This window comes from Pelobates fuscus, chromosome 1 (assembly GCF_036172605.1).
Source record: "Pelobates fuscus isolate aPelFus1 chromosome 1, aPelFus1.pri, whole genome shotgun sequence".
In the NCBI taxonomy this organism is placed as follows: domain Eukaryota; kingdom Metazoa; phylum Chordata; class Amphibia; order Anura; family Pelobatidae; genus Pelobates; species Pelobates fuscus.
The window spans coordinates 143,090,787-143,115,173 of NC_086317.1; the positions used below are offsets into that span (position 1 = coordinate 143,090,787).

General features: G+C 39.8%; 1 protein-coding gene across 1 annotated transcript in view; it reads left to right on the forward strand.

Annotated features, from left to right (window-relative positions):
• Positions 1 to 24,387, forward strand: part of ST7L (suppression of tumorigenicity 7 like) — a 156,254-nt gene that overhangs the window by 62,336 nt on the left and 69,531 nt on the right. The window contains exon 11 of the mRNA XM_063450783.1: positions 5,398 to 5,500. Coding sequence (XP_063306853.1) covers positions 5,398 to 5,500 — 103 coding nt within the window. The remainder of the gene's footprint in view (positions 1 to 5,397; positions 5,501 to 24,387) is intronic.

Here is a 24,387-nt window from a genome sequence, read left to right on the forward strand (position 1 = left end):
CCGATATTAGGCAGGAGTTCCATCTGCCTGCGACCTGCCATGATGGCGTCCAAGCCCCGCCCCCATATGTACCATTTTTAAAGAAAACCTGAGTGAGCAGTCAACACATTTCTTTTATTTCTTATGGGATTCATATTCAACTGTAGGTTATAACAGAATGGCACAATCATAAAACAAAACATGGCAACAAGGAAAAAAAAGAAATGATCTCTGTTCAAAAGTCTTCATACCCTTAGTACTTAATACTGTGCATTGACAGCATGCAGTCTTTTATAATAGTTGTCTAGAGGCCCATAATTCTTGCAAGTGGTATAGCTGCCTATTCGTCTTGGCAAAAGGACTCCAGGTCATGCAAAGTCTTTGGTTGTCTTGAATGAACCGCATGTTTTAGATCTCCGCAGAGTGGCTTGATGATATTAAGGTCAGGAGACTGTAATGGCCACTCCAGAACCTTCATTTTTTTTTCTCCTGTAACCACTGGAGCAAGCATGTCAAACTCAAAGGCTAGCACGGGCCAAATAAACAAGGTTAAAGTTTATGTGGGCCGCAAAAAAAAAACAACTTACATTTTCATACATAGGTTTGTTTAGACAAAATGCAATATTAAAAAAAGAAAACAGCGTCCCACCCTAAATCCCAGTCCCAAACTGCATTCACATTGCCGCTGCCAGTATGCGACTCGAGGCCAGAATCTGGTATACCCCCAATGGCACCGTCCGCATACTTTTCCAAAGCGGATTCTCCCGCTACTCCTTGAAACAATGTGAAGGTGGAGCACGTTGATGTCACGTCGGAATTTGACATGGCGTTGTGTGCCTCCATGCAGGGACGGCTTAGGCGCCCTGTGCGAAAAATCTTCACAGCGCTACCCCGCCCGTCATCCATGTATAGTGTTTGTGTGTGTGTATAGGAGTGTAGTGATTGTATGGGGGATTTATTCAATTAATAATGATTTAAAAACAAATATTTATTCCTCCTTTCCTGTTGTTACCTAGTTAGGAGAGGGGCATGCTGATCTGAATCTGGTCTGCCCCTCCACTGGGTACAGACCATGCGTAACTGTCTCGCAAGCTCAGGGATTGGAGTGTCCTCTGGTAATCTGCGGCACCGCTCTGATCATCCCGAGCTAGGAAGACCGCTACCGTGTTTTTCGCTCCATAGATGCACTTTTTTCCCCCTCAAAAGTGAGGGGAAATGTCTGTGCGTCTTATGGAGCGAATGTGAAGCTTTACTTACCTGTCTTGTAGCGTGGGCCGGCAGCACAGCGTGCTCAGTGTGCACACTTCCTTTTAGTCCCGCCGGAAACCAGAACCTGAAATTGACGTTCCTGTACTGCGGTGCGCGCTGTTAAGCCGGCCCACGCTACAAGACAGGTAAGTAATTATGGGACAAGAGGAGGGGAGGAGAACACTATGGGGGGGGGGGGGGGAGAGAAACACTATGGAATGAGGGGAGGGGAAACACTATGGGATGAGAACACTATTGGACAAGGTGAGGGTGGAGAACACTATTGGACAAGGGGAGGAGGGGGTTAAAGAACACTTGAACAAGGGGATGGGGGTTAAAGAACACTATGGAACAGGGGAGGAGGGCTTAAAAATCACTATGGGACAGACGAAGGGGGGGGGGGGGTAAAAATCACTAGGGGACAGGGGAGGGGGGTTTAAAGATCATTATGGGACAGGAGAGGGGAGTGGTAAGGAATACTATGGGACAGGGGAGAAAAAAAAAATATTCCGAACAAATTGTCCCATAGTAAGCAACACTATGGGACAGTTTGTTCAGAATATTATTTTTTTCTGGGTTTCCTCCTCTAAAAACTAGGTGCGTCTTATGGTGTGGTGCGTCATATGGAGCGAAAAATATGGTACTTATGGTCTACAGCTAACAGAAGTGCCAGACTGCCTCCCCTACATTACAGAGGAGCAGACTCAGTATGTCACATAATACTGTGAGTGTTTTTGCTTTGGAGCTCTGGATTATACGTATTTACCCTGACCTCTTTGGAATAAAAAATTCTAGTAATGCGCTACTTTTCCATTTATTACAGAGCTTCACAACAATAAAACTCCCAGTAATGTGGAGCTCTGTGACAAGATCATACACTACAAAATACAACTCTAAGTAATGTGTCTATTAGTGTATCACCAAGCTCCCTAACTATAAAACACAGAGTAATGTGCATTTTATATACCAGAGCTTCACTGTAATACATCTCACTATAATATTATGTAATGTTTATGTTGTCTGTGTATGTGATACGTGTTATGACTGGGTTGTGATATGTATGCTATGTGTTGGCTGTGTGTGATATTTGTAATGGGTTTATTAACTGTATGTGATATGCGTGTATTGGTTGTATGGGATATTTGTGCTGGGTTTATTGGCTGTGTGTGATGGGTATTTAATTCAGATAAAAATATGCATTTAGGCCTATGTGTGAATGCAGGTGTATATTTTTTGCAGAGTTATGTGCACACAGTCCCACAGTCAGATGCACATAGTTAGACATATACACTGTCAAATCCACCACATGCACACAGTCGCAGGCAGATGGTCACATACACAGGATCAGGCAGATAAACACACACTCACACACAATTACATGCAGACAGCCCCACACACACAGCCACACATACTTACATGCAGACAGTCACAGCCACACACACAGTCTTACACACACATACTTACATGCAGACAGTCACAGACACATTCATATTCAGACAGCCACACATACACACGCAGGAAGACGGCTACACATACACACACAGAGGCAGTCAGACACACACACATACACACACAGGCAGACAGTCACACACTGTCCGAGGTTGTGTTCGTGAGGAAGAAGTGACTGATCCTGAGCAGGGGGTCTTCCAACAAGGACTCATTGAGTCTCCATACCCATTGTTTCTGAAAGGTCGTGGGTGAGGTGATTCTGATAACTGGTGCGTGATCAGACCAGGTTATTGGCGCTATTGTAGCAGAGAGTAGGTCATCTATGTGACGGTGGTGAATGAAGAAATAGTCAATACGTGAGTAGGAGTTATGGGGTGGGGAGTAGAATTATTAATCTTTCTCGGAATGGTGTAGGGTGCGGCAGCAGTAGGACAGCTGGAATTGGTGTAAGGTTGATCTCATGCCTCTGAGAACGTGGCCCGGAAGGGTCGAGGTGCCCGTTGATGTATCTTGTCAGGGTTCTAGGGGAGCGTTAAAGTCGCCTCCTAGTATTAGGGTGCCTTCACTGAAGGATTCCAGTGTCGAGAGGGCTTGTGTGAGAAAGGGGTTCTGTCCTTTGTTTAAGGGATATATATTAGTGAGTGTGTGGCGTGAGGTGTGTATTGTGCCCTTTAAGAAGAGGTATCTGCCTTCTGGGTCTGAGATTTCTGCTTCTCTCTGGAATGGGACTTCGACAGAGAAGAGGATTGTTGTCCCCTTCGTTTTCAAGTTCGGGTTGGTGGCATGAAAACCCAACGGAAAATGTTTGTTTGAGAATCTGTGGTGCTTATGTGTCCTTCTGTCTTTTCTGTGGGTGTACTTTTCCAGGCTCTGTCCAGATATGTCTAGGTGTAGACGTCTTAGGTAGGAAGTGCATGGGAAATGTAATGTGTACCCGGCGTCCATCATTCTGGTGGGGCCACTCCCAAGCCCTGTTCTGCAGTGAATGTTAGGGCCACAGGTATGCCCACATTCCTTTCGTTGAGAGGGCAGTCAAGACTAGTCCCGTACCTGAATAGGTAGCTGTACTAGGGTGTCCAGGAAGATGGGGACATCTGCTGGTATTCTAATAGTGGTTTCCACATTGCCTTCTCGTGCTGTGAGTGCAAATGGGAATTGCCAGCGATATCTGATCTGGTGTTCCTGCAGCGCAACTGTGTTGGGTCGGAGGGCATGTCTCGTTTGTAAGGTGAGGTGAGAAATTGTTGTATAGTTCCACATTCTGGCCTCTGAATCTCCAGGACCTCTCCATTCTTGCCCGTCTCATGATGTCATCTTTCAGTTGAAAATCTTGTATGTAGCAAATTACATCACTCGGTGGAGCAATTGGTGGTGGTTTCGGGCGGAGGTCACAGTGTGCTCTATCTATATACAGGCGTGCATCAGGAGGCCTGTTGATGATGAGGTTAAACAGTGGAATCAACTTCTCCCTCTGATCCTCTCAGCATTGCGATTCGCGCAGCCCCCGCACTCTAATCTTGTGCCTACTGCTCATGTTGTTGCTCACGTGCATTGCTGGACACGTGGCTGCCGGGCCTGCGGTTTCTAGGGCCTTCATCCTCCCCTCTAATTCTACCAGTGAGGTGCGGAGTGTAGCGATCTCTGCTCGAGAGTAGATTTTACTTCTGCCAGGACTGTCTGGAGGTCTTCTTTCTTAGGGAGTGAGGCAAATAGCATGGGGTCCTGGTTAGCGCGGAGTGAGGCTGATTAGGACAGCAGGGCACAGAGCTCTTGAATCAGGTGGCCATACTCGTTCGGCGCCAAGCCACGCCCCCCTCCCCCTTATTGACATTTTAACCTGTGTGTGTCTCCTTGTGTGTCTGTAAAAAGGAAAAACATTTAAGGGTATGTAAACTTTTTGATTTTGGTTATCATTATGATTTAAAAAGGAGGCAAATAATTATGTGATAATAAATGGCTTCATATCCTTCAATAAAATATATATATATTTTTTTGCATGGTTATATTTTCAATATGTTAATTAAGACCTTCAGTCGAATTCTTAAAAGCCTTAAAGGAACACTGCAGCTTCTATAAGCATTATAGTCTGCTGTAGTTGTTATGGTCCGAGAATACCCTCCTTATCTTTGGTATTATTTATTATACTTGTTTAGAAATCTTTTTTACGAATGAAATTCCTGTTATACAAGCTCAAACTAATCGATCTGTCGTGTAAATCCTGGCTGGATCGATTAATTCGGGAACAGATTAAAAGGAATTGTGTACAAGTCTAGTATTGATAACCCCTTATAATACCTATACTGAGGTCAGTCAAAATTGTACTCTGCAGCACCACCTACTGGACCGAGTTTGCATTGCATTAGTAGTTCTTTTTAATTTGGTACAGCTCTAGCTTCCAGGTGATCTAGGAAGATTTAGACATCATACCAATATAGCATGTTCTGTACCAATTAAGAGTTCATATCATGTTTTTTACAGATTGTAATCTAGATTGATCATATGATAGAGGACCCCAGAACCTAAATTACTACATTTTGCTGGGACTATTTATTCTAAACCGAGTTTTTCGTTAGGATTTATACCCTTAATAATTCACCAACCTGAAAATGATTTCAAAATTGTCTGCATTGTTACCAGTAAGCTGTCGCTCAATGAGAAACAAAACAAATTGTAGAATGTGAAAGGCTGCTATGTCTTATTAATATCCTGTTATCTTTGTAGATTCTCCCCAGAAACTGCCTTTAGGAGAGGGCTCACTACAGCAGAAATGAATGCGGTAGAAGCTATACATCGCGCTGTGGAATTTAATCCTCATGTTCCAAAGGCATGTATAACAAGTAAACACCAACTTGCAAACTATGCTGATAGCCATATGTGTTTTTTTTGCATCCCAGTTATATAACCATGTTGTTGCTTTATTAAAGAATTGTAGAATATGTCACCTTGACCTCCCCCGTAAAATATATAGGTGTGTGCGATTTTGCTTTCTGACTTTCTGCCTGGTGCATGGATCATATTGCCTGCACGATTTGAAGTATATTAGGGCAGGCATTGTGTCAATGCAGTGCAGACTAGACTATTGCCAAAACTACAACAGACATATGGCACAGAGAGTACATACTTAAACCTTCTTTTTTCACAACTTCCATGAAAAAGGTTTCATTTTCAGTCCGAACTTGCAGCACAGTATGTTTACTTTAGAAGTTCTCATCTCCTGCTATGTTATTTGAACTTTAATTACACACAGGAAGCTTATGAAGACTCTTTCGTGCTATTTACAGAGCAGGAGCTAAGAAATTCTAAAACACACTGTGCAATAAGAAAAGCTACAAAAATGTTCTTTTCTTTTTCTCAGAAATTGTATAGGGAGGATGTGTGAGTCTCAGCCAGGTGAGGTGTGGCTAGGGCTGCATAAACAAAGTGATTTAACTCCTAAATGGCAGATAATTGAGCAATGAGAATGCAAAAAAAAAACTTAATTAAACTTAAGTTATGGTGCTTAAAGTGTCCCTTTAAAGCCCCGATGTGGCGCTCTTTGCAAAACATCTGCCCTATAACTATTGCCATTTTACCCCCTTATTATTTCCTTTGAAGTAACAGCTTAAAAGTTAAACTATTGTTATACTGGTGATTCCTTAGTTTATGTGTTAACAAAGATCTTTGACTGCAGTCTGGACACCGGTCTTGTTTTTATGTATCCTATCATCATGATGTTTGGATCAGTTAAGGCAGACCAGTTATGCAAATATAAGCTGAACCCTTGAATCAACTAGTAATTAAAATGCAAGCTTTAGACAGAAATATTTTTTCTCTCTTAATATCGAATTGTTTTTTCTTTGTGTACAACCAATTTCACTTAGAGGAACACTCTAATCACACAGAACACTTCATCTCATTGAAGTGGTCAGTGTGCAGTGGGCAGCCTCATTTTAACCCTTCAATGTAAAACATTGAAGGCTTAAACCCATCTCTAGTGGCTGTTTTCCTTACAGCCACTAGAGGTGCTTCCTTTTCCAGACCAAATAAAGTTCCATCTGCGAATCTGATAGCACCTCCAGTCAATTCCTTCAGCAGGCATACGGACATCTTTAAAGGCAGGGTGGGCAGCTGCAGCTGAGTTGTTGTGATGCTAGAAATAAGTTAAGTGGTCATTCTTTAAATTTATTTATCAGCAAAGTGGTGGACAGAAGGGAGAAAAGAGCAATTGTTATTTTCAGGAGTATGAGTTCCCTTTAAGTATTAAATTCATGCTGCTTATTATTTGAAAATGCACTAATCAGCTATTTTTATATTTAATTGTTACTTCAAAATGCAAGTCATGTTGGAATCCCATACTGCATGAGCAGAGTGGTACATATATGAACCGTTTTGAGGCAAAGTGTTCGAAATGAACGCCCTTGAGCAGTGCCTGAAGCTGAAATAGCTGTCGCTGGGACTGCAACTCCCACTAATTTGTGTGTGCGCTGCATGTGTATACTAGAGCCTACCTTACAATGAAGCCGTCCATTTAACCCCTGCCACAGTACACTACACAATATCACTGTCAAATATTAACCCCTACACTACTTATTTACCTCTATACTAACAAAAAATATGCAATAAATTCATAATAGTGGTGAGTGTATTAGTAAAAAATAATGCTGCCTTGGGGCTTTGGAGACATTAATACATCACTTGATCTTCTGTTTTGTGCTTTATTATGAATTCAACAGAATCTCTTGATGTCATTATTGTTCCATAATACACCATTTACCGGTATGTATCTGTGTAATACTCATACTAAAATGTGTTGATGTAGTTCCTGTTTTGCACAGATTCTCATCAGCAGTTTTCTCATGTTCATAGCAAATATATGGGCATTCTTTGCTGTGTGTGTAATATATGACCCTAGAGACAAGTGGACCAGCATAATCTGCACAGACATTGTATTTCCCTTATAATACACATCAAACGAATTTGGCCCTTCTATGCCGGCTAAAAATAACTTCTCGGATTTCAAGGCAACAGTGGCAGAGGGTTTGAAGTCTGCCTCACTGGCCCAAACAATGTTCTCTGCCCAGACTTGTTGTGAAATGTATATTTTTGGCATAGATGCGGATAAAAGTGTTTCGCAGGCATGGACCACAATCTGTTGACACTAGGAATGTAGTGCTACTGTTCTAACATTGTCATCCTTCCCAGTGTCATCACAATGAAATGTTTACTGGTTTAAATTTAGGACACCGACGAGCTGTAAATACATAGGCACTGTTAGAAAATCATACAAGAGTTTTAAGCATTTTTGCATTTGTTAAAGTGATATGGTGAAGTGGGAGATGTACATTCCTTCTGTGAGTCCTATTCATGCGACAACACTCTACTAAATCTGAATAAACATACATTATCTGTGTTAATTGGCCTTCTAATGCAGAGTTTACAGATAGGCTGAATGAGAAGGAGATCGAATGATGATGTGTCACGTGTACGTTTAGTACATTTTCTGCAGCTACAAAAAATGCATTTTATATTCTTTAGATTTAAAGGACCACTCTAGGCACCCAGACCACTTCAGCTTAATGAAGTGGTCTGGGTGCCAGGTCCTTCTAGGGTTAACCCATTTTTTCATAAACATAGCAGTTTCAGAGAAACTGCTATGTTTGTGAATGGGTTAAGCCTTCCCCTATTTCCTCTAGTGGCTGTCTCATTGACAGCCGCTAGAGGCGCTTGCGTGATTCTCACTGTGAAAATCACAGTGAGAGCACGCAAGCGTCCATAGGAAAGCATTATGAATGCTTTCCTATGTGACCGGCTGAAAGCGCGCGCAGCTCTTGCCGCGCGTGCGCATTCAGCCGACGGGGAGGAGAAGAGGAGGATCGGAGGAGGAGAGCTCTCCGCCCACCGCTGGAAAAAGGTAAGTTTTAAACACTTTCCCCTTTCCAGAGCCTGGCGGGAGGGGGACCCTGAGGGTGGGGGCACCCTCAGGGCACTCTAGTGCCAGGAAAACGAGTATGTTTTCCTGGCACTAGAGTGGTCCTTTAAATCAAATTTTTTTTGGCACAGAAAATCTATTAGTGCAAATCTCTTTGTCCTGTAAATCTCTGCGTAGAAGCAGAAGGAGAGTGATATTGATTTGATGGGAAGATTATCTCAAGAAAATCCTCCCAATTCTGTGCAGTTTGTTTGTTTGTTTGTTTGTTTTACCTGCACCTTTCATATCAGTAATCACATCAGTATTATACATCATATTGTGAATGAGAAATATAAACTTTCAACATGACACGTATCATTTGCTCTTTATAAAAAAAAGTAACATCTGGCAAAAGTGTTAAAGGGCCACTGATTTTAAAATTGAAAGCTCATCCTCATATTCAAAAGGTTGTTATAAAATATTTTTAGCAACCATCCATAGAAAGTACTTTGTGTAATTTACCACAGCATCTTGAACCACATAGATTAGATGCTTCTGGAGTAAACTAAATCATTTTTTTCCTCATAAAACAAAATTTTAGTGTTTAGATTTACCTTATGTTTTTCCAATTTTCAGAACATGGTTGAAACCATCCATATTGTTAAAAGGTTCCCGTCATGCTAGTTACGACCTATGCTCTTTTTAAAGAGCTTAAAATCCTGTATATACATAGTGCTAACAGAGTGTATAGATTGGCAGAAAAATGTATTTAAAATAGGTGTTTCCCCACATATCAATCAATTCTGCAGCGTAAACTCTTGTGATCCTTCTTTTATCCACAGTACTTTTTCTGGATGTTATGGTAATTCCCTAGCTGACGCTGTAAGCCATAGGTCACTTTGTTGAAACGTTGGCATGCTGGCAATGAATCGGGCAGACCAAAACGGAGTTTTAAAGGCGTGGTGCTTTATCTGAGAGGAGTTAATATCTCATCATTTTACATTGAATATGTGACTGAGCTCCCTGTACCCTGGCTGGGTACCCTAGCCAAACTCGCTCCCTAGCTGGAACCGGGACCTTGAAGCGCTTGTGCCCCAGTCGCCGCAGCTTGACTGTGGTCCTTCTGGAGCTCTTCTACCCGACCAGGCTGCAGATATCCTTTCAGGCAGGTATCGTCCCTTCTGCCTATTCCACTGCATCCCTTCTTCCAGGCAGGTATCGTCCCATCTGCCTATGCTGCTGCAGTCTTTCTTCCAGGCAGATATTGTCCCTTCTGCCTGCAATGTAATTTCTATTGCCTTTACAAAGGTACTTGCGGCTCTCAGGTCTAGCTCTCTTGAATTATCCCAGGGCTGGAGGGATCCTGCAACCAGCCAACAGGTCCAAAGATTCTGTCACTGGGATCCCTAAAAATCAACACGGGAACCAAGTTCCAAAAGGAACTAACATGCAAACCTTTATTTTTCTTGGGACTTGCCCATATGATGATTACACATACATTGCTGTGACAAACATAATAAAATTCAAATAACATTAACATGTCACAAAATATACAGGAAGTTATTATATCTCTCCTGCCTGCAGAATTAGCAAATCTGCCTGAAGATGCAAATTAACCAACCTTGCTGTTACCAACAGAGGGCGCTACACAGGCTCCATAGCCACATCCACCTTGTTTGTAGCCTTCCTCAGCACTACAGGAGAGCAGGCAAAACTTTTTTAACAGTATACCCTGCACCTATAATGGGCACAGGGTGACTGAGACATAGGAGCCATTACGGAATCATTGTAAAGTGTCCTTCTGCTCCCAGTGATGGTTACTACCATCACAGAATACATTTTGTGGCTTATTCAGTGAATATTGGGGTTATTTACTCTAAAGTGAACCAGTCAAGACAGGTTCACTTAACAGGAAAAATATTCTCTCATATCCTATTAAATGATATCCAAGGTCAAAATTTCGACACACCCATCAGCCACTGGTGAGTAAAAATTTAGCCCTGGCATGTGGACTTTTCAGGCTTGCACTGATGAGTTACCGATGAGTCACTTTAAGTGTGTGTGTATGTATGTATGTATGTGTATATATATATATATATATATATATATATATATATATATATGTATGTACATACCTGCATACACACTAATCAGCTACAAAATTAAAACCACCTGCCTAATATTAACAACTTGATCAACATATCCTGTAAGTCCTTCAAGTTGCAAGATGATGCCTCCTTGGATCGGATTTGTTGTTCCCGCAATTGCTCAATTGGATTAAGATCTGGGACTTGGAGGCCAAGGCAACATCTTCAACTCTTTCATGTTCCTTAAACCATTCCTGAACAATTTTCGCAGTATAGCAGGGTGCATTATCCTGCTGAAAGAGACCACTGACATCAGGGAACACCATTGTCATGAAGGAATGTACATGGTTTACAACAATCTTTGGGTGTGTGGTACATGTCAAAGTTTCCCAGCAGAATATTGCCCAAAACTTAACACGGCATCCACCGGCCTCCCTTCTTCCCCTAGTGCATCCTGCTGCCATCTCTTCCTCAGATTAACGATGCACTAGCACCCGGCCATCCACCTGATCTAGAAAAAAAAACAAGATTCATCAGACCAGACAACTACCTTCCATTGCTTTATAGTCTAATTCTGATGCTCACATCTTGACTGCGCTTTCAACAACAATGAGCCTTGGACGTCCAAGGCTCATCAGAAACTTATTTTAAAGACAGCTTAAAAACTGACATAAATAGTAGAAAAAATTGTGCTATGAAGGTATTTTTCAGGTGCAGAATAGCCCTGTTAAAGGTAGAGCTCATGACTGACAGTGGATACCAGATCTTCTAAAAGGAAATAAAGATGAGATTAGAACAATTTTCTCACATTTAGTGGCTAAAATGTCTTTCTTTTACTGAGCTTCCCCTCAAAGGGCTTGAAGTCTAGAAACCTATGGGATGTATGTGGTAATGGATTTTCAATGCACTAAACCAGGCACATGGTGAAACACTTCAATTAAAATGTAATTCAAGTAACACATTTATATCTCTTGGGCTGATAACATAAAATGCAGAAAGTCAGGTAGAGTTCATTAGAACCATTTGGTCATAACCCCCATAAGCTTACGGATTCTCACCATCACATTAAGGAAAATAAGACTGCAGAATAAAAAGTCCATGTTTCTTGTCTGGGTTTAAGCCCAGCCAATGGGCTCTCAGGAAAGCTCCTAATGTGCCTCTCAAGTATTTCTGAGTAATTTTTGTCCACCATTGGCTCCAGTTTTATTTTATTTCTTATCACTAGTGGTTTGTGAGGAAGCCTATTAAAGGAATTATGTGACATACTATTTGCCTTTCCCAAAACAATGAATATGCTTGGTACCACGAGTTTGCTATTTAAGTAGAACGTTAGATCAGCTCCTGCAGTGTTACTAGAAATTGCTGGTGATTTTTGTTTTTCTTTTATTCATACCCTGTGCAAGACTTCTTGCTTTATTCACTCATTAGATTCATGTGATGCACCAAACTGCTATACTTCTCCATCGCTTCCCAGAATTTTTAATATTGCCTTTACCTGTACCCTCTGTTTAACAGATATGCATTTGGGAGTTATGGAAAACAAAAGTGAATGTAGAAATCTGTATTTAGCTCTACCCTGGATCTGATCGCCTCCATCTTGACTCCATGTCAATCACTTTTATAAACTTTACACTGTATTGTTTCTCCTTCTCCAATAGCCAGCATTAGCCTGGTTGTGCCTTGATTGAAGTGGGTTTTAATGTCAGATGTTATATCTTTAATATACATTAAAAAGAAAACTGAAACGTGGCTTGAACAATTTTATTTAACACAAATTGTAGATGATTTTCAATGTTTGCTCAGTGGTATAATTTCCACTGAAGTTACGATTTAGTATAACCATAAATAAAGCCTTTTCTTCTATCTTTAGAAGTAGAAGACTTGTCAATCTCCCTCCTTTGTGAAAATGTGTAAGTGTGATTTGGGGAAGTAATGAGTGGGAGCTAACATTTCTAACAGACCTCATTTGTGGGTTTTTGTGAGAGAGGCAGCTATGAATTCCAATGATTCACACCGACAAACGAACATCTAGATTTTCCAGAGTGTGTAGATTGAGTGTGAGAATTACTAATAGTTTGATCTATTTACCATTCAGAATTCCCCCATGTCTCTTACTTAGTAATTGCACCATAATTACGATGATACATCATAAATATTTTCCAAAATCAAAAGATAACATATGTATTCATTCTTTCTCATCTGTGAAAAAAGTATCTATATAAGTCACATTTTATACCTTTTTAGGGGTTTTGTTTTATTGCTTTACTTTTTTTTTTTTTTTTTACTTTTTACAGTTTGTTTATTACCTAGTCAGCAAATACCATTTTTGAATGGAATTCAGAATTGCAAAATCTCTCATCCCCCAAGTGGAATACATAATCTGTGCTTGAGTTTAGTGTGAGATAAACACCCAGGTGGCATTTGCAAATTAATTCGGCTCAGGAGAGCACTAAAATAAAATCTTTTATGTTGCAAATGCCATTCAAGAGCAAACACCCACTAATTTAACGTAGACCAGGGTTCTCTGAGACTAAGGACTCCTTACTGCATGCTAGCAGTCAAACTGGGCCTGGGCATTATGAGATATAAAGTATGTTGTCACCAACCATGCGCTACAGCAGGCATAGGCAACCTTCGGCACTCCAGATGTTTTGGACTACACCCTCCATGATGCTTTGCCAACAATATACGTGTAAGAGCATTATGGGGGATTGTAGTTCACAACATCTGGATTGCCAAAGGTTGCCTATCCCTGCGCTACAGGATTTGGAAACATGATCTATGTGTTGAAATAACCGTTAGGCCATGTACTAATTTTGTATTAAATGATTGGCCTTTTTCCATAATCCACACTTCACTGTCATGTGATTTCAGGCATGTGAAATTATTTTAAAACAAATCTCGTTGTCTAAGGGACAACAAATCTTGTTGTCGAAGTGAGTGTTAGCCCACTCACTTATTTGTCCTGACACAAAATAATTTCAATTGTAAAGATTGGGGCTGCTGCCAAATGCCCTGGCCATTGACATAGCCAATTTGCCAAGCTCTGAATTTTTACAATCTAAGTGGAAAATTGAGGCAAAAATAGCTGATCTGGAAAAAATTTCTAACTCTGCTATAGTCACAACATGGCTATTTTAGCCTCAGTTTTGCCATATGGATTAATTTTGCAAAAATTCAGTTTTGTGAAGTGCTCTGTCTCACCCTCTGCCATTTCTCTTTCTGTGTGTAGTACCTTTGGTGTGTGTGTGCTGAGTATTGAGTGTGCTTGTGTTTGCTGGTTGTCGGTATGGTGTGTATTAGCTGTGTGTCATGTGTGAATGGTAAGTATTGACGGTGCATGGCCTATGCTGGCTGTGTGTAATGTGCGTGTGGTTGTGTTTGTGTGCCTGGTAAGTACTGACTGTGCATGACCTTTGCTGGCTTTGTGTAATGTGCGTGTGGTTGTGTTTGTGTGATTGGAATACACTTTGATACATATATACTCTAGCCCATACACAAGCACACTGACACACATTCACTTACTGACCCTACACATACTAAGTTCACATTCTCTAACACTCATACACAGCACTGATTACCAGCAGCTAGAGGTGTGCAGTTGCTCCTCCCACCTCCCTGTAAGCAGCAGAACCCACCCTGGCTACCGGTGATAGTCAGGCCTGCACCTGGTGGAGGTACACTCCCTGCCTGGCATCAATCCAGGACTAAGACAATAATGGCAGGACTAAGACAATAATTTTTTTTTAAAATTCACTTCCATGGATTTATATAATGCATATTACGTTTATCACTAGACCTACCCTTATTCACTTATCAGCTTTTAGTGGTGTTTCCTCATTTTATATGGTCCGGGAATATATATGCAGACACTTTTCCTTTACTTTTGGCCTCCATCTCAGCAGTGTAGCTCTACTGTGGAATTTTAGGACCACCAGTTAGCAGAAAAAATAAAAGCAATGTTTCGACCTGCCAAGAGGTCTTTGTCAAGTATAAACACCTCTTGGCAGGTCGAAGTGTTGCTTTTCTTTTTTCTGTCATTAAATCCGACTGCAGCTTGAACTCCCCGAGTGCCTGGAGATTTTCTTTTTGTTGCCTTATCATTGTGGGATTGCTGATCCTGTTCCATTGCACCGAGTGTTCGCCGGAATTGAGTGCGGCTCCTATCTGCATCTTTATAAAAAAAAAAATCACCATGTCACATTTTCGAAAATCATAACGTAAAATGCACATTCCTTCTTTCTCATATGTGCAAAGTTGTGTGGGTGTCTTAACAACACAATGTAGTATTTTCACATGCTGTGTAAGTCACCTTTTATTCCATTCCATTATTTCTTTATATATTGTTTCTGGTGATCAAGTACAGGTTTAATCACTAAAAAGTGCATTCGGGTGAATTCATAATTTTATTTTGAATTAAGTGTTTTCTTCATAACATAACTGTTTAGTGCACAAATCGAATGGACAGCATTTTTGTTTCACATATCATGGAAAGAGACACATCAAGCCTATCTGGGACTTTTTTTTCGCTAATGGGTTTGAGAGGTGATCAAAAAAGATGGGTAAATGTCACATTATGCATATAAAATATTACGTTAAACTATGAACTGAAAATCCTTGTTCTGATTATATGAAAAAGCAGTTTGCATTGTGGCCCCCTTTGAAATGTAAGGGTTAACCCAAATTCAAAGTGTCACGCAGTATGAGCTGCAGTAGATTTTCCAATACTTTGTCTGCCTGTCTACTTTAATAAAGCATACAGGGGGATAGCTAATTGCTGGGAGAAATTGTTGCTTGTTTGCATGAATGATCAAGAGAAGGACAATTTTGCAGTAGACCGTCTCAGACAAGATTGTCTTTGTCCTTTGCCTTTCAAGGGATAGAGAGGGATAAAAATCATATACAAACAGATACAGAGATCATTGATATAGAAATAAAGTTAATAAGCATGAGAAGTATGCCCCCCGTGTCATTATCTTTCGCACTGTTAAACCATTGACAGTCTGGTTAAACTTTAGTTCAATATTAAATATTTGTCAGTCTAGCTAGCATAACAAATTAAGCTGTATTCAGTTTTTGTACTTCTATATTTGTGGTTATGAACACATGCAGGTGGACTCTCTGAGTGTATGGGTAAAAATCCCAGCCTTTTTCCTCGATGAGGGAGAGAGGGGTTAAAATTCAGTGCAGTCACATAAGAATTAAATGATTATAGAAAAGCATTTTCATTTATATATCTCAGTGGGATTTTAACAAGACAAGTTATAAACATTCTTTATTGTAAAGTTACGGTATATTTAATTTACTGTACTTTTAGATTGTAGCTTTAATTCTGCAGCTTGAAAGCAACTGGCCAAGGGGGTGGTCTGAATCACAGTGTGTGGGATCATCTTTCCTTGTATATTAAACTAATGTGTTTTGTATATGTATTTGAACATGGTTGTAAAGGCACATATCAACTGAAATGTTTATGTTCATATGAATTGCATTAATTGTGTCCATGATAAAACAGTTTTCAGTTCAGAGCAATGTGCACAGATTAGCCACAACATTAAAAGCACCTAAAATTGTGTAGGTCCCCCTGGTGCTGCCAAAACCGCTCTGATGCGCCGAGGCATGGACTCCAAGACCTCTGAATGTGTCTTGTAGTATCTGGTATCATAAAATGATCAACAGATCCTTTAAGCCCTGTAAGTTGCGAGGTAGTGCTTTCATGGATTGGATTTGCTGTTCCAGCACATCACACAGATGCTCAATTTAATTGAAATCTGGTAATTTGTATGTCAAGGCAATTTTTCATGTGTGGCTGGGTACATTATCCTGCGGAAAGTGGGAACACCATTGTCATGAAGGGGTGTACAGGGGTACTACATGCTCTAGGTAGGTGGTAAATGTCAAAGTAACATCCACATGAGTGCCAGGACAAAAGGTTTCCCAGTAGAACATTGCCCAAAACAAAACACTGCCTCCGCTGGCCTGCTTTCTTCCCATTGTGCATCCTGCTGCCAACTACTACCCAGGTAAACGATGCACACGCATCTGGCCATCTGCCTAAAGTAAAAGAAAATGTGATTCATTAGACCCGGCGACCTTCTTCCTTTGGTCCAGTTCTGGAGCTCACGCCCTCACTGCACTTTCAATAAGGGTCATCATGGGCACTCTGACTAGTCAACAGCGACGCAGCCTCATACATAACAAACTGTGATGCACTGTGTGCTCAGACATCTTTGTATCGTGGCCAGCATTACATTTTTCAGCTATTTTTTTTTTAGCAAAGATTGAGCTATTGCAGCTTTTCTGTGTCATTGAATCAGATGGGCTAGCCTTCGCACGCCACATCAATGGGCATCCAACACATGGAATTCAAGAACTGACTTCACTTGCTGCCCAATATATTCCATTCCTAGACAGGTGCCATTGTAACAATATAATCAATGTTGGTCACTTCACCTGTCAGTGGTTTTAATGTTGTGGTTGATCAGTGTTATTGTCCAAGAGGTGCATCTCGCACTACAGCATGGAATACTGGACCTACTACATAGCAACAATAAATAGAAAGTGGATACTGGGAGCCATATTCATATCCAATTAGTAGAGATGAGATTCAAATGATATAAACAAACACAAAGCACTGTGTCTGAGTTAAAAAAATTTTTTGTAATTAATAAAAGTGCGTATGTATCTAGAAATTGGCAATTTTAGAAGTGTATGCCGCAACATCTACCCAGCTATCAATTAGATAGGCATGAAGATTGTCTTTTGTTTCCATAGCGGAAGTGACAGGTTAGAGCATCTTCTCAATAAGAGGCTTTTGATTGGTTAATAGACTAGCATAGGCTGAGAGTCTGTGCTGCAGAAGAAGGGGAGGCCTTGCAAAAACTGCAAAAACCAGGTTTACAACTTCTGCAAGCTATTATTTTTTCACTTCCCCACACAGAAAACATGGAAAAAAAAATGCATACATGCTTATTGTGATTGATTTTTTTTTTTTGTGAAAAAAAAATATTTCTATATTATATATGTTATATTGTTGAAGTGGTTTCTTTTTTACTACTTTTTTAACTTTTGGGTTATCTATGGTTTAGATTCAACTAGAAAGTTCAGTGATACATCAATTTCGCTTGATATGAGAGCACTGATTTAAGCAGCAATAAGCAAATTCCCATGCTGTCTCGAACTGTATAAGGTTTAAAAATGCTTTTGTTTGTGTATTGCCAATTATTGAACCTTGATAAAGCACCCCCTGCAGTTTTCAGGTCCGCAGATGCCCATGATAAAATTAAAGGCATCTGGTCAAGCAGCCTAAGACAGCCCAGGAAGGTGCCAGTACCAGATTTCTGTCTGCCTTGTAATCGCTATTGTGGCATTGCAAGCATGCATGTACTACCCTGCACAACAAAACTAAAGAATAAAGAAAAAAAAAAAGTTAACTGGAGATTTAGTCGACTAAAACTAAAACAATTCAGATGACTAAAATATGACTTAAACTAAACTGGCTTTTTAGTCAAAAGACAGTGACTAAAACTAAATTGTAATTTGCCACCAAAATGAATACTGATGGCCAGTGGAGATATCACTAGGCTGTAATGTTACCACTACATTTTCTTGGAAAAGACGGTGTTTACTGCAAAAAGCCTAAAGGGAATGATTCTACTCACCATAACAAATACAATAAGCTGTAGTTGTTCTGGTGACTATATTGTCACTTTAAATATGGCAGTCCCATATAAGCATAGTACATGAGGGAGCTATCTACTAAACAGTTAAAATATCAAACTTAATTCAGGAACTTTTCTTAATTTGTGCTTTCAGTTGTTTAGTAGATAGCTCTCTAATTTGGTATCCTTAAATATGACCGTTACACTTAAGAATATTAAATTAGGGAACCATTTACTATCATTATCTTACATTTTCAGCTAATAGGTGAAGGCGTCCCTCCATCTATTAGTAAACCTGGCATTCGGCCCCCATACGAAAAAGCTTACTGACCCCTTCTCTAGACTTATCATAGACCGTCTGGACCCTAGCTAATGGATAGATAAAACATTATTTAATCTAAAGGTTTTATTTTCTACCTGTGTGTGAATATACATTAGACTCACTACCCTCTGGAGGAGCTTGTTTCTTTCTCCAATTTACTTATATTTGTAATATAGATGTACCAAATCTCTAGACCAAAATGCCAGAACGCATAAAATTGCTTGTATTTTATTTGTGCAATATATATATAAATAACATTTTTTTTTTTATTCAGAATGTGCTCAGATTACTGTTGCGTGATGGGATACAATTCTTCTTCAACGGGCTATGTTTTATAAATGATCCTGGACTCCAAATTGTGTAAACTTCCTCTTTAATATAGTCCGCCTAAATAGGTGGTGATTGTATAGAAGTTGACTACGGAGAACAAGTGAACACAATCTTAAAATGGAAAACAAACATCTAAGAAAATAAAATGCACTGTTATTATGACACAAATACTCAGCATCGTGCTGCTTAATTAAAAATGTGAAAGGCATTTTCCCCCTTATTGGGAAACTACTGTTTTAGCAATAAGCCGGATGTCTTAAGAGGTGAAAGGTTAACAAAGCCTCTTAACTATAGAGAGAAAGGCATCTCTTAAAGAAGGAAAAAGAAAAACTTGCCTCCTTTAAAACACATAGTACCTTAAATTGTTCCCATGTGGGGCGTCTAAAAACTCTTGATTATGCTTTTGGGGGGGGGGGAGATTTTTGTCACTGAGCTTCACATGATTTCACAAAAACGATATTCTCAACTTTGGTGGCGTCTCAGTCCTTCTCATAAATATCCTCTGGGTTTAATAGGATGATATCATCAGCCATTTAAATCCAGAAACGATGATAATTTCATGAGGAATCTGCAGTTCTCCCTGTACTGGGAAAAAGCACTGTAATTTAGGACATAAAATATAGTTTCTAGCAGTAAATCAGTAGAAGCACGGTGAACTTTTGAACTTTGCGCACACATTCTCCATCTCTGAACCTTTATTTTACGACTACAGTATGTGTGTCAGCACGCATATGTCAATGAGCTATGTAATGTTACCCATTATTCTTATAGCTGATGGAGAATAACAAAAAATAAAACCAGCATAACTTTGCACTTGAACTTGTATTTTCTGATTTTTTTTTTTTTTTTTTTTTAGCTGCCACACTGGTAACTTGTGCTCACAGAGATCAAAGCTTTATGTATGACCACCAAATTCTTAATTTCTGCAACAATTTGTTACTTCTTGCAGTACAGTATATTTTCTAGCTGAAAAAATTTTTCTTTAGAATTTTGAAACTAGATGCAGGCTTTTTCTCAGTGGGCAAAAATGTTGCAAAACTACCGGTATGCTGCCTTTCATGAGAGTTTAGTGCAGTGTAGGGGTAGTGTGTGTTTGCGGGTGTGTATGTATGTATGTCTGTGTATATATCTATATATGTATATGTATGTCTGTGTATATATATAAGTGGGATCTCGGTTTACAAATTTAATGCGTTCTCCGGGACGTTTCTTATTGCAAAAAAATTGTAAACCAAAACACGGTTTCCTATAGGAATGCATTGAAAACCAATTAATCCGTTCTGGAGGTCAGGAAAAAAGTCAAAATGAGTTGGCATGGGAACCAACCCACAATGTAGAACACACAATAAAATGCATGCAAACAACAAAGCTCAGCTCCCTACCTTTCCACAGCTTGAGAAATGCACCAAAAAGTCCCAAAACAATTGCAAACAATTTCCAGAATGGCTCCAAAACTCTATGCAAAAGCCGCTCCAACACCTCCACTCGATGCCACATGCTACCCACAGGCTCCAGCATGCAGGGGGCGGTGCTATAAACCTCCCAGGTGCAATGCACCCTAGGGAATCTTGCTTTGTACTGTGGAAAAAAAAGTGTGTAAACCGAAGCATTATTTTCAATGGATTTTCATTTGTAAACCGAAAATTATGTTAACCAAGGTCCCACTGTGTGTGTGTGTGTGTATATGTGTATATATATATATATATATATATATATATATACATATACACACACACAAAATAATATATCTCAAAATCAAGACCTTGATCTTTATAAAGACCAGCGGGTCGGAACGTCGATTGTCCCTATTTTTAAAATATATTGACCTTTTGAAAATCCAACGAGTGCGCTCATCCTTTGTTATTTTGTTACATATTACGCTTTGCAGCACCGTAGTTATTTTTATTTTCGTATTTTGAGGTACAGTGCCAGATTTCTAAAAAAAAAAAAAAAAAAAAAAAATATATATAGAAGCAGGGTCTTTTACTGCCTCGAGAGACAAGACCTTTGGTCAACTGGTGGAACATCAACCAAAACATATTGCAGCTTAAAAGCTTGTAATTCACTTTTATTCTCTGCAATGTGCGGTCCTACAGATCGAACTACAATACTAGAGTGGTGTGCATTTTATATATATATATATATATATATATATTTGTAAAAATCTAAAACCACTAGATGTTAAAAATTACTTTTTTGGTATATTTTATTGAAGCCAGATCTATTTTTAAAATGCTTTTACTAACCAGTCTTTTTTTTAAAGTTTTGCTGTAAATATATCTTTCCTTTGATCCGTTGCACACATCTTTAAAACACACACATCATTCTGAAAGCTTTAGAATATATATTTTTCTGATCAGCGGAGAGAAAACCTGTTGCCATAGTGTTTATTCACTTTTTCATAGTGTAATAGTTAAAGGTAAGCTACAGAGAAAAAAAAATACCAAATTTGAATTCATTATATAGATAAAGTATTACATATAGTGATAAAGATTCCTACATTTAAAGTTCTCTGCTAATGCACTCTTTAGTGGGTCTGCCTGGCCAGCTACCAACAGCTTCCCCAGCCAGTAAGAGACCCCAAACAGAAGTGTCTGCATTTTCGTTTTTTGGGTCTATTTTAAGTCCAAAAACTTCTGTAAAGTACAGGTTTATCCCATATGTTCCTGTGCGCAAACTGGGTTTTGTGCAGCAATTGGCAGATCCTTGGAGGAGAGAGAGCTTTGCCGCAGCACACAACTTGATATTGTTGATATCATTCAGCCGGAACTGAATATTTTTTGCTGCCTGATTGATTGCTTTGTGGGACAGTGATTTTTACAAGTTGCTGCAATTTTAAGCAGGGAAGGACTGGGACATTTTTTTTGGCCCTGACTATTTTGAATCACAGAGGCACACTGAGCAGGGGGCAAAGCCAGAGAGGGGGTGTTTTGTCATCACAAATGACAAACACACCCCCTCTCAAAATGAGCATGTTGTTTAAATGCTCTTCCAGGGCAGACCATGCACAGAGCCCTGTAGTTTGTGTGGTATAATATGTGTGACTAGGGGCTGTAGAGAGTGAGAGTGTGTGTGATTACAGGGGCTGTAGTATATATGTGTGTGTATAAGTGATGTAGTGTGTTTGCTTACATGGCATCTAGTGTATGCAGATTCAGAGTCTTCAGAGTATGTGTTTGCAGGTGGTTCAGTGAGTGCTTATAGGGGATCTTTTGTGTGTAGGGGATTTAGTGTGTATAGATCTAGTGTGTGTGTGCGCATGCAGCGCACTCAGTGTGTATATGGGTTTGTGTGTGTGGGATCCAGAGTTGTGTAGGTGTGCAAATTAAGGCAAATATATGTATTTAAAAAAAAATATATATATACACACTGTATATCCCCCTCCCTTCTTACCTTTGCCCAGGGAGGGGGGCTTTGCTGTAAATCCTGGTGGTCCTCGTGGTGAGTGAACTCTACCATGCGGCTCCTCCGGCTAGAGTTCACTCTGGTAACCACGGCAACGCTCTGACCTTGCAAGAGTAAGAACCCAGTGGAGTAGCAGGGTTATAGCTCTCGTGTCATCCCACCCTCTCGGTGGGGAATATATTTTATCGGTCTACTGGCCCTCAAAGTACACAGCAGGTCCAGTGCTTGAATAGTGCCGGCCCTGCATAAGCCTCTGTCGAGCCATGGCCATCGCGACCCACCAGGCGGACCTGGTTCTGAGCTACTATCAGAGTGCTCTGTATACCTTGAACTCTGTATTAAGTAATGCTTACCTCAGGGCTTAGCGTGACCTTCTTCCCTCACGCCCTCTTAATGCAAGGCTAGTGCCTCTCCTCCTCTGCAAGCATAAGCTTCAACACTAAGCTCAGTACCCGTGCACGGCAGGGCATAACTCAGTGGGGTAATTGAAAATACTTACAAGGAACTTGTTGCTCTAGGGGAGGAGAGAGCAATGGAACTAGGACGCTCTTGATACCATATCCACTACAGTAAACTAGAGTGGTTATGGCACTTGCAGTGTTCCTTTAAAACTGTTGTAAACATTTTTTTCATTAATCCTGCGAAGAGGACTAATATTATGAAAGAGCCGTGTCATGCATATTACTGGTTGGAATAGTACTGCTTGGTATATAACATGTTACTCTTTACATTCCTATTATTAAGAAAGAAAACTTGGTGAAAGCCTGCCAGATTATAAAACTTATCTTTATAACCAGAGATAAGTATAAGTCTGGCAAATTAATAGCAATCCTTCAGATTAAGCCTAGGTAAAATAGCTGTTCAGTTAACTGGATACATATATCTCTGGTTATAGAGTATAGTCCCTAATGTTTTGTCCGTGGGTACATTTCTCACAAGTTAAAATCCATTTTTGCGTGAGAAGGTTGCCTGACACATCCATGTTGGGCGGTCCTAACAAAAGATGACTAAAATACATGGGGTGAGGGTTCTTGGACGCATGAGGCGTTTTCCCACAGGAGATCCATGCAGACCATCACTGGTGTGTTAAACAAAGAGGATTACAGAGGATTAACTAACATATCACCCTCCAGCACGATGGCCTGGGGCAAGCACAGAAAGAACCACTCATGCAGCAAACACGCTTTGCTTGACCCTTACCCAACCTCATCAACATTGCTTAAAGAAGGAAGAAAGTGTTCAGTCCTCCAGCAAGATTAGTAAATAATCTCATGATGTGAGGTCAGGAGATTGGTAAATATAGTCTGGCTAAATCAATAGCTGAAATGATCAAAGAGACTATAATCTTTCACTGTCCTGGATTTGTATCACAAAAAGGTAAAGAATTTATTTATGATGAGCCAAAATTAGAAAGCTGAGAAATGTACACATAAAAAATTGGGGCAAGTGTAGTGAAGACTTGTGGTGAAATGGTTGATGCGTAGTGATGCTCTTGAGGGCTCTAGTCTATTGAATTATTTGTAAGTCTTTTCCATCAGTTGTACACTAATCTTAGTAAATCCCTTATGGAAAATTCTCTTATATCTGCAGCAAACATAAAATATTTTCTCCACATCTTCAACAGACATTAAAGGAACAAAAAAAAATTTGGTTTATTTTTTGTTTTTGTTTTTTTAATATATTTTTTTCCCCTCAAGCCTTCAGATCCCTAAATTTGACAGTAGATCTCTTCTTTGTACAACAGACTACTACAGTAATGTTTGTCTATATGGACAAAGCACTTTGTAAATACGGTAGTTCTTATTTGTTTTCATGTATGAATAGTCTGCAAAGCATTATGTTAAAATTTTTAGTAAGCATTAATATGCATTGTATCATTTGATTTTTAAAAATAAAATTGCCAGCTCTAAACAAAGTTTGGTTCTAAGATAACATTGAAACAAGATGCTTTAATGGGCTGAATAAATGTTGGAACCTTCGGATCCTGCCAACCAACTAACTTGACACTGTGCTGGCCATGTT